This window comes from Lachnellula hyalina (assembly GCF_007821495.1).
Source record: "Lachnellula hyalina strain CBS 185.66 chromosome Unknown contig00017, whole genome shotgun sequence".
NCBI lineage: Eukaryota > Fungi > Ascomycota > Leotiomycetes > Helotiales > Lachnaceae > Lachnellula > Lachnellula hyalina.
This window is the reverse complement of record NW_022157131.1, coordinates 42671-58856: the sequence shown is the minus strand read 5'-3', so window position 1 is coordinate 58856 and position 16186 is coordinate 42671. Positions and strand designations below refer to the sequence as shown.

The 16186-nt window shown below is 47.2% G+C and overlaps 8 protein-coding genes across 8 annotated transcripts; 4 read left to right on the top strand and 4 right to left on the bottom strand.

Annotated features, from left to right (window-relative positions):
* Window positions 1-19: 19 nt before the first annotated feature.
* LHYA1_G001456 (putative oxidoreductase) lies at window positions 20-988 on the top strand (the record flags this gene model as incomplete). Its single annotated transcript, XM_031146439.1, has 2 exons — window positions 20-64; window positions 116-988. The coding sequence occupies 2 exons, from the start codon at window positions 20-22 to the stop codon at window positions 986-988; spliced, it is 918 nt and encodes a 305-aa protein (XP_031008289.1).
* A 216-nt stretch (window positions 989-1204) lies between these two features.
* On the top strand, window positions 1205-1641 carry VMA9 (V-type proton ATPase subunit e; the record flags this gene model as incomplete). Its single annotated transcript, XM_031146438.1, has 4 exons — window positions 1205-1215; window positions 1295-1378; window positions 1438-1490; window positions 1559-1641. 4 exons carry the CDS (start codon window positions 1205-1207, stop codon window positions 1639-1641), a joined length of 231 nt encoding a protein of 76 aa, XP_031008288.1.
* Window positions 1642-1970: 329 nt separating this feature from the next.
* On the bottom strand, window positions 1971-2981 carry arv1 (the record flags this gene model as incomplete). The annotated part of the gene is made up of 4 exons (XM_031146437.1): window positions 1971-2434; window positions 2482-2644; window positions 2692-2745; window positions 2793-2981. The coding sequence occupies 4 exons, from the start codon at window positions 2979-2981 to the stop codon at window positions 1971-1973; spliced, it is 870 nt and encodes a 289-aa protein (XP_031008287.1).
* Window positions 2982-4731: 1750 nt separating this feature from the next.
* Window positions 4732-5633, bottom strand: dur3-1_0 (putative urea active transporter; the record flags this gene model as incomplete). The annotated part of the gene is made up of 3 exons (XM_031146436.1): window positions 4732-4938; window positions 4992-5514; window positions 5569-5633. The coding sequence occupies 3 exons, from the start codon at window positions 5631-5633 to the stop codon at window positions 4732-4734; spliced, it is 795 nt and encodes a 264-aa protein (XP_031008286.1).
* Window positions 5634-5654: 21 nt separating this feature from the next.
* On the bottom strand, window positions 5655-5898 carry LHYA1_G001452 (uncharacterized protein; the record flags this gene model as incomplete). Its single annotated transcript, XM_031146435.1, is given in 2 exon segments — window positions 5655-5795; window positions 5815-5898. Coding segments are annotated over 2 exon segments (225 nt in total), but the record flags the coding sequence as incomplete, so codon positions are not given.
* Window positions 5899-6152: 254 nt separating this feature from the next.
* nicF_1 (Maleamate amidohydrolase) lies at window positions 6153-6563 on the top strand (the record flags this gene model as incomplete). The annotated part of the gene is given in 4 exon segments (XM_031146434.1): window positions 6153-6229; window positions 6245-6287; window positions 6317-6350; window positions 6403-6563. 4 exon segments carry the CDS (start codon window positions 6153-6155, stop codon window positions 6561-6563), a joined length of 315 nt encoding a protein of 104 aa, XP_031008284.1.
* A 904-nt stretch (window positions 6564-7467) lies between these two features.
* LHYA1_G001450 (Uncharacterized protein) lies at window positions 7468-9360 on the top strand (the record flags this gene model as incomplete). The annotated part of the gene is made up of 1 exon (XM_031146433.1): window positions 7468-9360. The coding sequence occupies one exon, from the start codon at window positions 7468-7470 to the stop codon at window positions 9358-9360; it is 1893 nt and encodes a 630-aa protein (XP_031008283.1).
* A 5060-nt stretch (window positions 9361-14420) lies between these two features.
* On the bottom strand, window positions 14421-15845 carry met-2 (Cystathionine beta-lyase; the record flags this gene model as incomplete). Its single annotated transcript, XM_031146432.1, has 2 exons — window positions 14421-14537; window positions 14586-15845. 2 exons carry the CDS (start codon window positions 15843-15845, stop codon window positions 14421-14423), a joined length of 1377 nt encoding a protein of 458 aa, XP_031008256.1.
* Window positions 15846-16186: the final 341 nt, after the last annotated feature.

Genomic DNA, 16186 nt, shown 5'->3' with positions numbered 1-16186 from the left:
AACTGGAAAATTTGACAATATGGCTCCTCAACTAGCATTTCTTGGCCTTGGCTCTATTGGTAGGGTAAGTTCCATGCTTGTTCCTCTTTAGCTAACCATACTGATAGCATAAAAGGCTATGTGCAAGAACCTCGTCGAGAAAGGCCAACTGGACAAGCCTTTGATCATCTATAACCGTACCGAAAAGCGTGCTTTAGATCTGAGCAAGTCTCTAACTTCCGGAAAATCTACTGTTGCCTCCACTGTCGAAGACGCTGTTTCAAAAGCGGACATCATCTTCACGTGCGTTGGAGATGATGCGGCAATCAACCATATCATTGATACAGCTCTCAAAGTTAATAGCAAAGGCAAGTTATTCATCGACTGCTCAACAGTTCATCCGGATACCGCAGAAGGGCTAGCAAAGAAGATCACAGCCGTTGGAGCCGAGTTTGTAGCATGTCCCGTCTTTGGAGCTCCGGCCATGGCAGATGTTGGTCAACTTGTCTGTGTTCTTGCTGGTCCAAAAGCGAGTGTCGAAAAGGTTAAGCCATATACGAAGGGCGTAGTTGCAAGAGCCAACATCGATTTTGGAGGTCAACCTGTGGGAAAGGCGCTTCTTCTCAAGGTCATCGGAAATACATTCATCTTCAATTTGGTCGAGACTCTGTCAGAGGGTCATGTCTTAGCGGAGAAATCTGGATTGGGCAGCGACAACCTCCATGAGTTTATTGAGGCGATGTTTCCTGGTCCCTATGCTGCCTACTCGACGAGGATGATTTCAGGAGACTACCACAAGCGGGAGGAGCCTCTCTTTGCGGTAGATCTTGCAAGGAAGGACGCGAGACACGCTATGAAATTAGCTGAGGATGCTGGAACGCGTTTGAAGGATTTGGAAGTGGCCGACGCTCACTTGGAGCAAGTGAAGAAGCATCAGGGGGAGGCTGGAGATATTGCTGCAATCTATGGGGCAGTGAGACAAGAGGCTGGGCTTAAGTTTGAAAATTAGATGAGTCGTAGATGAGAAAGCAGAGTTTGAGATTGATCAAATGTCAGAAAATCGAATACAGTAGAGTTTTTGATTTTAAGATACCTCCAAGAAAGTGTAGGTTCTCTAGTGACTTTAAGCCTTGCTTACTAAGCGCGTATTTTGAGCTTCGCCTGAAAGTCAAGCACGACAGCTCCTCCCCAAAGCGCAACCCAAGCTTTAGAAACACTCGACAACATGGCGAACGGGTAAGTATCACATTTATTTCTATATTATATCAAGTCAAATTCCGATAGGCCATCCGCTAATATACCACACTTCTTCTAGCTGGAGCATCATCATCGGCTTCGTGGTAATCGTCCTTGCCTGTGTAGCAGGATGGTTCTTGTCGCCCAAAGGCGAAACACAAACGTACGCTCGCCCTATCTACCTCTCTATTTCTGCTGGAGATTTTGCTAATAATTCTACAGAATCTGGCGAAGTTCATTGATCCTTTCCTTCGCAAGCTGCTATATCATGTGGGGTACGTCCTTCCCTAACCATGTTTCATTCCTCCCCGGAGACAAAAGACTGACACAATTTGTTAAACAGCCATTACGTTCCTCGCACAATGGCACCCACTTATCGTACCCCGACGAAGCGGCTTGAGAACGGGGGCAGCGCATGAGAATTGAGGACAAAGATATTTATATTACAGAGAGAAGTTGAAGAAGGATTGCATTGATGTATATTTGGCGTTGGGGTGTGGGTTATAGGATGGATCTTCCAAGAGCCTTGTGTATTGATATGGAACGGGAGCTACTAGCTGCTTGAATGGCAAATCTTTTGACGGACGGATATCGCTTTTTCACACGGGGTGCTGTGAGATTATAGATTCAGAATCTAGGGCGTCCCATATTAGCCTTCACTTGGGCTTCGACAAGCACAAACGCAGAGAATCATAATGATGGGTCTCGGGATTTCACAAACGTCACGTTGAACAAAAAAAGATCATATTTATTCACTATCCCAATCCTAGTCTCCCTCCCCATTCCCTCCCCAATTCAACCACAGCCCACAGCGCCTTGCCATCAGAAGCAACCCCGGAATCCCCTACAGTATCAACCCCATCTAGCCCCGCAACCCAAAGAATCCCTCGTCCTACCATCCATCTCGATATAGCCCCAACCGTAGCCAAGATCGCCGCAGTTCCATACCCGCAATCCAGTAGAATCTTCAGCGCTTCAACATTATTCGCAACCACCGCCCAGCCCAGTGATCGTGCCGCAGCTGGCACGTCATATTCCCATATCACCATGAGGATCGGGAATAGTTTTGTAGATGAAGAGACGAGCAGTGCGGTGCTGACGGAGTTCGGGCGTGGGTAGCGGGGGATGAGGTTCGAGAGGACAAGGGGGGATAGCGGGGAGGAGGTCAGGAAGCGGATGGAGAGGTGGAACGAGAGGGTGGATAGGGCGCAGAGGATGACTAGAAACCGTCAATTGGAAAATTAGAAATGGGACGATGAAACGTACGGAAAAAGACATATTGGAAGACTATGGGTTGTTGCGCCAGACGCAGGAAATTGCTGTTGTTTTCGTCTGCGGGGGGGTTGTTGGATGTCTGCTTTTCAATTCGCGCCCAGGTGAGATAGACATCAAAGAGGAGGAGCAGAATTCCGAGGCGTATTATTGAGGGCTGTAATGTATAAGTATATATTTTCCGGAAGAAAGAGGGGTTCTTACATCGAACTGATCATGCTCTCTCATCAACGTATTATGCAATAGATGCCGGTACACCTCCAAACATTAGCAAGAGACAACTTGGAAGATCTTCGCAAACTTACTTGCGGCTTGATCAATACCAGATCAATAAACAGTACCACAAAGTCGTGCTCTACGTATTTATCGCAGAAACGACCGCAGTTCTTGCATACCGTGAGGCGTACTCCATGACCAGAAGAGCGATCATCAGCCCCCGAGTATTCTGTGTAGAGGGTTTTGACGGGGTACCGGCATTCTATACAGATTGGCATTGCAGAGATCTATTAATATCATCTGAACATTGTGGGTTTGGCTATTTCAATATCAAAATGACTCTGACTACTTTCTTTGGAGTCTGGTCTGGAAGACGCGCCTGCCGAGGTAGGCCCGAGACGCGGTGAGATCTCTCACACGTTACTTGATTAAACAGTTCTTCAAATATCTCAACTTGATACTAAGACAAGGACCGTTCCAGTCCACTATGATTTTTAAGAAGATACCATCGCCGAGTTGTGGTTTTTTCTTGTTGATCATTTTCTCGGTTTCGGCCAGTAAACTTAATGCATATGGGTAAGTGAACCCTTTGGGCTATTGGCGAGTAGATATGATGCGAAGAAGAGGCTTGTTATTGTCAGTTTGCTATGGTGCTATTGCTTTTGTTCATCAGGTTATTTGGCGTCGAGTGACTCTTCTCCTTCTACCCCTTTTGGAAACACTGGAATAGGTATTTTGCCTCACCAGCCATACCAAGCACGAGCAGTTACAAAATAATGGTTCAAGCCAAAGACCAAGCCAAAGATCCAGTTTTTCCGTCTCTACAAGGGGAATAACCATAGGATACATGCTATAGGCTAGAGATTTGCTTCTATTCAATGATACAGTGCGGGGAAACTGTCCGACCCAAGTCCGTCGATGAACAGCCAATCAACATGGTGTTACTTACAACCTCGTGAAGAGACTCCGTCAAGTGATATTCTGGTTCCCATCCGCCCGCAAAGTGCAAATAGTGTTGCCGTGGCATTATATCTATTGATCGCGTTACCTAGTTGAAACTCTGCCTGTTGAAGAACCGGCATTCGTTACTTGCTCTTGCTTCAAAATGTCCTGTACCGGTCCACGGGATGTGGTAGCCAACATCAACTACTTCGCCGCTGACGGGACTACCAGGCAGCCCGGCATTTTCAAGAAGCCAATTCATGGGGAGCGAACGGGATCTGCTCGTTTGATGACGATCCATGATGTTCGGCCGATCGTAAATCAATTCAAAATCAACGCAAATGGATTCGAATTCGTCAAATTGCCGTCAAAAGAGAGATATATGGACGATGAAGCTATCAAACATGAATACTACCCAGAAGTGTCCGCCATTGTGCAGTCAATGTAGGGTGTCCATTTAAGTCGAAAGCCGGCTTCATGAAACTTACTTGTACATAAAGTACTGGTGCAACTACGGTCCACGTATTCAATCATTTCGTTCGACAAAAGGCATATGACCCTTCCGGCCATCCTCACGTCGACTACTGTGGTGTTCCAGAGCTTCTAGAAGGGACGAGAGAAGAGCTTCAGTTGCCACCGCACATTGCAAAACTATATGATACGAGCTCACGCTTCTGCTACGTGAATACCTGGCGACCCATTCAAACCATCAAGAAAGATCCATTGGCGTTAGCGGATGCGACAACAGTGCCGGACTCGGACTATCAGCTCAGAGCTCGAAAGTTTCCAAGTGGGGTTGAGTCGGGAAACTACATCATGTCCCATGGCAGTGAGAGTGAGCAGCACCAGTGGTATTATATGCATGAGATGAGCCCAGAAGATCTAGTTGTGTTCAAAGGTTATGATACAAAGCAAGATTTACTTGGCTGGAGATGTCCTCACACAGCAATCATGCTTGAAGGAACGGGCCGCCTATCACCCAGGAAAAGCATTGAGTGCCGCGCTGTTTGTTTCTGGGAGTAAGGTAAGAATATGTATTAATCTAATTTCAATCAAGGTAATTCTCGTATAGCCACAAAGGCAGAATTACTCTGTGTGATGAAACTTCTCCCTAACCATATCCCTATACATGGCACAAACTATGTACCACATGTCCTTCCGGCTCTCCCATAGCGGCATGAAGACGCAGATGATAAATGAGGCCCAAACCCATATGAAAACTATCACCACAAAACCAGTGAAGAATTTAACGGAGAATTCATAGCCTGTCCAGTACAGAGTGAAAGGGATAAGCTAAGAAAAGGTGAGTCTTTGTTTCCAGCAAGGAACGGGATTGGGGAACTTACTATCCTGAAAATAAGGGATCCAAAGGCCAACGAATACCACGCCAATCTTTTTTGGGACTTTAAGCTTTCCGGAGTCAATGCTCCTTCCGCAACATACTCCTCCCCTTGAATTGGCTCCAAATCCTGCGCAGCTGCATTTTCTTCCACCACATGAGCTGTTTTCTCAGGAGCGCCCTCCTCGTCGATTGGATGATCTGTCTTTTCCACCGAAACATTCGCAATAGCCTCTCCTCCCACAGTACCCTCAACCACAACCAATTTCTTCTTGCTTGGGACTGGAAACGAGAATACGACAATGCAGACAGCTCCCATACCCAACGACACACAATCTCCTGTCAAAGAACTCCAGACATTCGAAGTGGTAGTGATGTTGATCGTCCCCGAGCGCAGCTTCGTAGCAACCATCCAGGACGTCAACCCACTCACAAGTCCAATGGTTGGCGAAACAATGACAGCGAAGGTAGATGTCCGATCCCAGAGCAAGACGCAAACAATTGGAATTGTTCCGCCTCCCAAAAGACACCTAACGATCTTGATCAGCTAATTGAGACTTATTCCTACTGAGTGGAAGATGCACGAAATAGCGGCTAAGAAGGCGCCATATATCACAAGACCGGTAATAGAGACCCAGAATAAGGACATTGTGCTGGCCTTTGGGTTGATCTATGCCTTGTAGATGTCGAATGTAATGAGTGGCGATGCAGCAATGGTTTCAGCTGATGTTGAGGAAGTTATGGCCATGAATAGCAATACTACCATCAACCCTGCACCGACCTTGCCCATCAACTTCCGCCGCCGCAGGTCCTACAAGCCCGGCTTAGACTTGCGCCGCGGACAACTTGATAGGCAGGGCCGCAGTGCCGGTCAACCCTCCAAAATGTCTGAATTCCAAGATCTTGCAGGTAAGAGCTACACATACATTTTACTCACACCAGTGAGTTAAAGAAGGGTGCTAGTTGTGTTACATGATTGTAGACATCTATAAACGCTGTTATGGAAAGAACAAGCTCACGTTTGGTTCTGGACCTGTTTTCATAATCATCGATTGTGTCAAAGCATACCATAACCCCAAATCGCAGTAGGGAATCCCTGTTGTATTCTCGTCTGTAATATTCGAAACTCCCGCCTAGGGAGGCAAATGGTACATGGAGAAACTTCCAAATGTCTTGTGTTGATATGACGCCGGAAACCGATTCAGAGAATTCGCCGAAGGAGTTGTGCCAAGGAATGACGAAGTAGTGGTTATGAAGCAGTTCTCAAGTAGCTTTGGAACGAGCTCGGCCAGTGTATTGGCAAGTATGGGTTGTGACACCACAATTTTGTAGGGATACTCGACAAGTGGATGTGTGCGAGCAACAGGTAAATCTTACCAGAAGAAACTTCCCAGAATGACATGAATCTGACAATACAGCTCTTGATGCTATGCAACATGGATATAGTCCATTTGTGGTTAGGGAAGCATGCGGGGATAGATACCAAGCAGTAAACGACAACAATTTGTTTGATATGGATCAAAAATTCGCAGAAGTCATCCTCGAGGAGGAAATGTTGGCTATGTACCCTTCTCTATGATATTGGCTTTGGGAGCTAGTATGGACACTGCCCCGAAATCTTAGACCCCCTTGCTCTTTTACAAGTCATGTCTAGACAAGGGGAAATTGATAAGGCAGACGAGAACTCAGATCAAAGATGTCCTACTTTGTGCCGCTATAAAATAACATAAAAAGGCCACTCCTCAACCCAGTTACTCGCGGTGTATATAAGTAAGGAACAGAAAGGCCTTTGTAAGGTTTGCGGCGTCAACTCCAGCTGGATATTACTGGAAACTTCAGCCAACGTGCAATTTGCAATTTAATGGAAATATAACATAAAAGGATTCTTTGGCCAACACATTGAGAAATTTGACAGGAAGGGGCGGAGCAGACTCCCAGATGTTGCCCCTCCGATCAAAGTGCAGTTCTAGGACAAGTTGCATACTCACAGTGCAGTGCTCTCACAGTTGTTCACCTGAGACGGGGCATTCATTGAAGCCATTCCACCATCTTGAGTATGATTCGTAGATATGTCTAAGTCGGATATGTCTGTGTTTCCCTTCATGACATGTAGTTGGCGGCTTGGATCGCATACAAGTAATTCTGGTGATTTACATGAAGTGATTACTTAAAGGGAGATGCCGAAACGAACGGCCACCGTAGCTCATCCTGAAGCAATCCACTCTCCACTCCACTGACTGCCACTCTACTTTAATACCGTACAAGTACGTACCACCGCGCATTTTAATCTAAGATATATGCAATATTCATGTCATAGAGCTCATCGACCGAGAGAAAGTTTGAAAGCCTCATATCCTTAAAGTTGCCCAGCAATGCCCTCCTTCCCACGATAAGACCATCCCTCGCCGGCAAGTCGCTCTCATGCCAGCCTTGAACCAACAACCGGCTGTCGGCGCGCAACCACTGCTACAACATCATCCATCATGATACCCTCTTCCTCTCGGTCGAATACCCTGAATCCGCGATCTAATTCCGTCTCCCGCACAGGGGATGCCGCTGCGAACTCGAGTATCAGGCCCAGAAACAGGCGGCTTGGTACCTTAGAAGACCAAGAACTCAGCACCACCAGTGCAACGTCCACTCCTTCAGGTAGCCGGGATGTTAGTCCCATACCTGCAAAACATCCAAGTAGGAGTAATACTGCGCCCTTGCGAAATGGGAGGACAGTTGGGGGCAGGTTAGCTCCAGATATAGTGGGGAGAAATGGGAGGCAAAGTAGGAGCACGAGTCCTGCGCCCGGCATTTGGAATACAGGTTGGATGAGCAGTACATTTCAGCAAGTAGCGAGTTCTGTCTTAGGGAGTGTGGCAGGAGACGAGGACCCAAATGCTCGGAATGAGACAATCTGGGGGACTACGAAGCGGACTGCCCCTGTGAAGGAATGGGGCCCATCACAAGCGGCTGCGAAGGCGAACAAAGATGGAGGCATTGGAACTGGGAGCACGAGCGAAAGGGAAGCAGCGGTCAGGGCGAAGAAGATGAAGAGGGTTCTGGAGGGGAAAGACGAGGACCATACAGTAGTTGATGCAAGTGGAAATTATAAACGAAGGATATCAAGCGACGAAGAGAGGCCTGGAAGTGCGCAAGGCGATGGACATGCATTGGTATACATACATTATTTACAACCCCAGGATACGTTTGCCGGGATAGTCTTAAGGTATCATTGCCCAAGAGACGTGGTTCGCAAATCTAATGGGTTATGGAACGACTCTTTATCTTCTCGGAAGACATTGCTCTTGCCGGTTGATGCTTGCGCTGTCAAGGGGCGGCCTTGCGAGGCCCCTTCAGCTGATTTCCAAGGAGTAGACCTACTTGCTCCTACGCCTGGAATTGAGGAAACTCCCCCTTTCTCAAACGGGAGTACATGGCCAGGAACACAAACCGGAACATCTGCAGAACGTCCGGAAGATGGCGATCGGCCTTGGTCTCATGTACGATGGGTTTTGATAGAATCTTCGCCCTCCTCGAAACCAATCGAGATAGTCAGAATGCCTCGAAAATCGCTGGGTTACTTCCCTCCGCGTCGGAGAAACAGCCAGGCAACACTTTCTTCCGCGTCGACCCCACGCGCCTCCCTAGATATGGCCGGACTGTCACAAACTATTTCCCAAACTTCAACGGACCCTATCGGTAGCGCCTCGAGCACTCCATCCCGACGAATGAGTAATCTTGGCCACCGACCGTCCAACACTATAGGTTCTATAGACTTGATAGGAAGCTACTTTCCACCCTCGGCGCCCAGCAGTCGCCCACGCCGCGAACGCCGCGGAAGTGTAAGCGAAGCAGCAAATCGACTAGGTTGGATGAAGGGACCTGGAGGCGTTGGAACTCTAGGGAAGAGCGTTCGAATGCCAGGACCAGCACAGGATAGTTTCAACAACTGGACACGAAAGAATCTCCCAGGGATTGCTATAGACACACTACCCTCAAGCTCCATCTTAGGCGCGGAAGTAGCCCATTTTGGCTTCGACGAAGAACTTTCAGCTATCGCAGAAGGTACGGGCAATGATGGTAATGGTGTTCCTGGAACGGTCACATCGTCTGGAACGGGATTAGAGAATGCTGCTGCAGCAGTCGAAGGCTTCTTCAGAAAACTGGCAATTAATGGGGTATCCAGAACTCCCAGTGCGAATGGGAGGACGGAACCCGCGGACCTTATAGAGCTTTTAGATGGCACCGGAAGCGATGAAGGGGCAAGGAGCTTCGAATTGAGCCGTTCGAGAAGTCCAATGCCTGGTGGATCGCTGAGAGACGATTTAGAAGGAGTCCTCAGGGGGAGGACCACTGCTCGAGCTAAGGGCGGCAAGGGTGATTGATTAATTCAGCATTTGGGTGTTGTAAGACATGTATGGAGCATTAGGGACGGCGTTGGGGATTTTCCCTTCTGAGCTGGCTTGCTGGAGTCACTACAGCGAGTCAGGTTTGTTGGATATCAGGTGGCGTACCGGTACTTGTCTCGGAACCGTGCAGCATGACACGATATGTGATTTGATAGCGAGCGTTCAAATAAGATTTCTTACGATTTTTGCAAGTCTTAATCTGCCCGGTCTAGTGCTCACTTGTTACCTGTATATGTGAAGTGATGTGCTCAAGCTAGCACGTGCTACTTTGCTTTTATTACTATTGCGATGAACTGAGTGGATTTTCTCGAATAAACACCGCAAAATGACGAGCGAACTTGCTCTGATCTCATATTTCAAAACGGATACACGTTCCTTAATTGCACTTGTCGGTCTTATAGTTGAACATAATCCTGCTAACTATTCGTGCTACATTTCATAAGTTTTCTTGAAAGAAGTGCGACATGGTCGACGGTTCACATGATGCGATCTTTATCAACTGCGAGAAGCAAAGTCTCGAGTTGACCCTCGCTGAAGCTGGAGAATTTGGCACATTCCAATATTCCGAAGTTCGCATAGACTTGGATTATGAGGATGACTTTGTTATTGGCAGTGCATTGTCGTCAACTATGGTATGTTCCGTCGAGAGTCTTTTGTTTGGAATTCTAATTTAAAAATGCAGGACTCAACCAAGCCACAAAGTCAATGCAACAACATTCTTCTATCTTTGCAAGGATTTCTTAGTGAAAATTTTAAGCCATTCACAACAAAGACACAGACGAGGAATTCGGGCCCTTCGATTTCCTACGAGCCGTCGTATTGAGTGGCGATGCTTCAAGCTCTGCTACGAATGAGATGCGTGCTCTCATTGAACAGGTCTTACCATCAGAACTCCATGACAAGATCAAAGATTCTGTTGATCCCGGGTATATCGGTGCCATAGGTGCTGCATACCAAGCTAGGATCTTCATTCGCAATCCCAGTATACTGGTGGACGAAGATGACAGTTTGGGTTGGGAATCGATTGTGCATGAAGAGTTGTAGTTGATGTACGGGAGGATGATTGTGTAGGCTAACTGGAAATTGAATTTATGCCGTCACAAAAGCCTGCACATAGCAACATAAGTACAGATTACACTATTCTCCAACCTCTCAGGTCACTTCTCATAATTAACCGCTGCTTCACATTACATCCCTGGTAAACGATTTCCCCAAGAGTTTATAACAGATTGGAAGTCGTACTGTATAGCTATCTTTCTGAATAATCCAGGCTCATGTCAAAGTCTTCAAACAATAATAATTCCCCCTTTCCCGCCTACTCGCTTGCCCAACTTCCTATGCTTTGAGAGTAGCGGTGTTTATTGCACATAATAAATACATACTAGTACTCGATATAACAATATACTGTGTATTAAATTTAAGAACAAGCCTTTCTAAGCAACAGCACAGAAGTTTATATACAAGTTTCATATCAAAACATGCCCAAGCATCGGCGTGCAAGGGATTACCGCCTCCCTAGTAAACCAAGACCCAAGACTCGACCTCATCAAACAGCTCAACCTAATCTCCCCCTTCTGAAAATCCGCCGCCTGGCTCGCCAACTGCACCCTCGACTCTTCCGGGATCTGTTCCTGGGTTCCCCCGGGCTCCAAGCCCTCTTCCTCGACGCGTATCACAAACTCCGCGACAGCGGCCGCATTGGCACTCTTCCACGTGCCTTCCTGGTGATGCATGGATCGCAGCAGCTCCACGGCGCGCCAGCGCGTCGCAGAGTCGCGGCACTTAGTGGCGATCCAGAAGAGCGGGAAGATGAGCCCGATGTCGAAGCAGAAGAAGTTGGTGCCGAAGGAGACTTGGCCTTCTAGGAGGAGGCCTTCGCCGAGAGTGAGGACTTGCTTGTATTTGTGGAGATGGTTGTCGTGAAGGGTTTCTTGACGGTGTATTTGAGTTGCTAGAATTATACTCATGATTATCTGATACATTTTGAAGAGGGCAATGGGTCGCTGCGACTGTCCCTTCAGTTTAGTATTTTGAGCCGTTGCAAATTGCTCGGAGTTCCCTTGCTCTAGAGCTGCAATTGCGGACTTGATGTTTTCTGGTGGGACGGGACATGTGTCCGAGACTGCTGCCTCACGAAACAACCATCTACAAAGGTTGAGGACGATGTCCATAGAATCTTCAATAGAACGACAATTTGAGGGCGATATGGCAAATAGCTCTTTTGGCTCTGTGTATACATTATCTGGATAAGGACTTTTGGAGTCGCCGAATGTTAAGGCTTGAAGATCCAGCCGTTTAAAGAGTTGAATGATGTCTTTCGGTATCCTCGAATGGCGTTGTTTAGTCCGTTCCTTTACGATAATCCGTAGTCCATTCTGGAGATGCATCTGAGCTGTCTGGGAATTGCCCGTAAAGTTTTCATAGCACACGAAAAGTGCACATGCTACTAAGCCCCGGATGAGCTTGTCCTCAGAACCATCGGAACTTTCTACCAGTAACTTCTGCGTACATTTTAAAGCATGGCTATATTGTTCTAGTGCGTAACTTTGGAGATCGGGAGCGGTAAAACCGGGGCTTGTACGAGCTGATACGCTGGTCATGCGATGTAATGCGCTCAAAGAACATAGTGCATATCGAACAGCAGACTCGGAAAGACTAAGCTGTAGAACACGACGTGCCCAGAACTCGCCTCCCATGTAGAGACTAGAGCCATTGGAGACACAAGAGACGAAGAAACCAAAGAACTCTCGTTGGCGAGAGTTATCGAAACTTGGAAGGACAGGCAGGGCTGTAGGCGGGCTCGGGGATTGGGTGCTTCTTCGTGGTAATGGACATTTTAGGGTTCTCATATACCCATCACACTTTATCCCAGCCTTCTGACAGCGAACACAAATTGGTTTGGTTTCATCGCACTTCAAGTGCCGGATTCTAGCTTTGTAGATGAGATTTAGCCCTCAGCTTGTGCTTAGATAGGTCAAGCGAATATTAAAAGGGGGAGTAACCTGCAAGTCAAACAGCCTTTCTTGGATCTTATAAGTCCCCCGGGTCCTAGTTGCATGATGTTGTGGAATGGAACAGATTGGAGGGTATTTGAAAACGAATTGTAAATTTAGCTCTGGCAATTGGCAATGGAAGTTGAAGTGAACTACGACGGGATCATGCTATGGATGACTAATACGCGACCCAGCCAATTAACTCAAAGCAATGCTAATCTACACGAACCCCTTCGGGACAGGAGGACGCAGTTACCAACTATTCGCGCCACTTCGAATTTCTTGGAAGACGAAAATAGTAGTAAAAAGACATTCAATCAAGGCTACTAGCTGTCTACAAATCTATGCCAGACTCCCTAAAATTCCGCTTCTTCATGAAACTTCTATTACCAAATCCCCCCCTATCAAGCATCAATGTCCCCCCTTAACTGCTTCAACCTCCTTCCCTCCTTCGAATTCTCAAACTTATTCCTATTCCAAACACCCAAAAGTCAGCCAATGAATCCACTCTACTCCATTCTCATTATCCCACACCTCGACCACATTTCCTTCCAATTTCCTCTTCCCAAGTTGCTTCTTCAAAACTCACCTCTCATTCATCCACCCCAACACCCAATACGCAACCAAAAACGGCGGCAAAACATAAAACACCTGCCCCCAACACCTCCTTGCAGTATTAAAAACAGCATTGCGCGCTGCTCCCGCAAGGGGCCGTTGCGAATTAGAGCTGAGTGAGTAGGTTATCACGCCTTTGGATTTCGGTATGCCTTTGTTGGGGAGAGATTAGAATGAGTGAGTGATTATGCAAACTGTATTAACTAAAATTGAAATCTGAATATGTTTAAAGAATAAGAAATATGTGAAGAGAAATATGGAGACGTACGATTGTGACCCCAGCAGAGAACGGGGTTTCTGTGTACATATCGTTTGTTAGGATAGGATATGGGGGGGAGGGGGTATGAGTTAGAGAAGGGGAAGGCTAAGCGAAGGGACGTACTCGCCGCGGCGAACGTTGGGTTCGGGGTCGTAGTTCATTTTTGGAGAAACGTTGAGGTTTGGATGAGTTTTAGATAGACTTGAAAAGAATGGAAGATGGAGATTGAAGGTTATCTTATAACATTTTGTGTACTGTACCGCTACTGTCGGGAAAGGAAACTTATCATACTCCATACGGAGTACGGAGCACGGAGGTATATCATAGGACAGGGACAGGATCAGGGGAAGTTATTGTGGGGCGGGGGAGGGGTGCTCGGCACTTAGTCAGCCAGATTCGAGGGGGTAACGGGGGCAGTTCTAAGAAATGGGGTAGCAAACCGTAGGTAGACATACGGCCAGTCAAATACGGATAGGGAACTTGATAACAAAGGCATTAGGCCGGGCATTCCTGATGCACGCATAACAAGACTCTTGAATGCCACAACCCTAATGGCTCGTTAACTTGTTAAGAGAAATGCTAGATCCCCATGTGTCTGACTAAATTTGAGCACATAGGAACAAACCAAGGACCTTACAACACATGCTTAGAACTCAGCTGTACCATCTCTGCCCTCGCCCTTACTTCTCATTTCCCTCCGCCTATAAACCCATAGGAACACCCCCAAAACCACAACGGCAGTAACTAGAATCCCACCCCAAGCACAACGCCGACCACAAGCTTCTTGCTAATCCATAAACCTCCAGTCTCTTTGCCCGCACCAAAAATCCACGGATGAAGTTGAAACATTAGATGGGAAACCAGACGAAAGTGTTTGGGATGAGTTGAAGTGGAAATTTCATCTAAAAACGTGATGGTAAGAAAGACGAGAAATGCAACTGAAATTTCGAAATGAAACTTTGAGACAATTTCTCAGTCCTTACGTTCAGAAACAATAGTTTTTGACATGCGATATGCTGACATGGAGTATAAGATATGGCGATAATGACAACATAAATCTATTTTCTTCATCACACCTAAAAAGCTCGTGGCCTACCTTTTTCGGAAGCAAAAATCCACACCCGTTGACGCCTGCGCCTATGCATTGTAAAATCTCGTGCCTTCAAACATCATGACGGCGCTGCAGCAGCATCTGACTCCTCTATTGGCACTTCAGCTATTGCTTGAGCGGCGCCGGTGGCATGGAATCCATCCATAGTCACTGTCACTGCACCCGCTTGAACAAGCTGCTTCGAATTAGTAACAATTCTACCACTGGGACATTTATGACTTACTGCACGACTCAAATCATCAATAAGATCATCGACATCCTCAATCCCAACACAGAGTCTGATGATATCTTCAGGCATCTGCCTCTCCTTTCTCGTCTTGGCATCAATACTGGCATGACTCATCTGGCATGGCATACTGATCAGACTGTTGACACAGCCGAAACTGACACTGATACCCCAGAGTCGGGCTGCTTCAACAATCCGCTCAGATAGCGCCGCATCCCCGGTTTCAAACGACAAGACAGCTCCAGCCCCTCGGGCCATCGACCAGTGGAGGTCATATTGCGGGTGTGACTTCAATCCCGGATATCGTACTCGGAAGCCGTGCAATTCGAGGAACTCGGCAATAGCCTGTGCATTCGCTTGCTGCTTCTCCATACGAATGGCAAGAGTTTTAATGCCTCTCATGAGCAAGAAAGCGTCGTTGGGGGCAATTCCACAGCCAGTGGAGTTGATTGTAAAATACATCTTGTCTCCAATAGCGGGGTCATTGATCGCAATAACACCGGCCATAATATCGTGATGTCCCGATAAGTATTTCGTTCCAGACTCATACACAATATCTGCGCCAAGGTCTAGAGGATTCGAGAGCATTGGTGAGAGCATAGTGTTATCAACCACCACTAAAGCCTTCGGGTTTGTGTCATGCACGATCTTCGCAATCGATGGAATATCGACTATTTTAATCAAGGGATTCGTTGGGGTCTCTAATAGCACCATAGCCGTCTTTGCCGACACAATCCCTCTCACCTTCTCGGGGTTCGTAGTATCGACATGGTGAACAATGATGCCGTGGTTAGCCTTCATGAAGGTCAACAATCGGTTGGTTCCTCCGTATAGATCGTCTCCCGTAATGACTTCGTCTCCTGGTCGTAAGATCCGTGTAATGACATCCAACGCCCCCATTCCCGATCCAACAACCAATGTTCTCGCCGCATTCATGACCTTGGCTAGATGTCGTTCCAAATGTGTCCGAGTAGGGTTTCCCGACCGTGTGTAATCGTATTCAGAGCCGCCGCCAGCTGATGTCTGTTTGAAGGTTGCAGATTGGTAGATGGGCATACTAGAAGCTCCATATTGGTCCTTACTCTCGGTATAGACGAGTTCTGTGGCCAATGCATATTTCCGGCCGTTTCGGGGGCTTGATGGAGCTGGAGAGGGAGGCAGATTGTGACCATCGAGATCGATCTTGGGGAAAGCCTTGTTTGGGATGCCAGTAGACTTGTCTCCAAATCCCTTCTCCGGGGGTGGTGGTGCAGACATGGTTGTATTCGGGGTTGGTGGCGGAAGTGAGTAAGAGGGAGAAGAGAAGAGAGGGGAGGGTTTCGGAGAATTCGATTTGGCAATTGAGCGGGCTACTGTATCAGATTGGATGGAGGATGAGCTCAATCTCCAGCTCGTAGGTATGGTATGTTCTTGTACAGTTGGCAGATATGGTTTGGAATCAATTGTATAGGACTGTAAATAAAATATTTGTGACTCTTTTTGATGAAGACCGAGCCTGGCAAGCACTTGATTGTACCATCGTATCGTAAGCAAGCCCACCACACCCACCTCAATCTGCAATTGTGTGGGGTAAAACAAATTTAGTCACGCAGGAACGA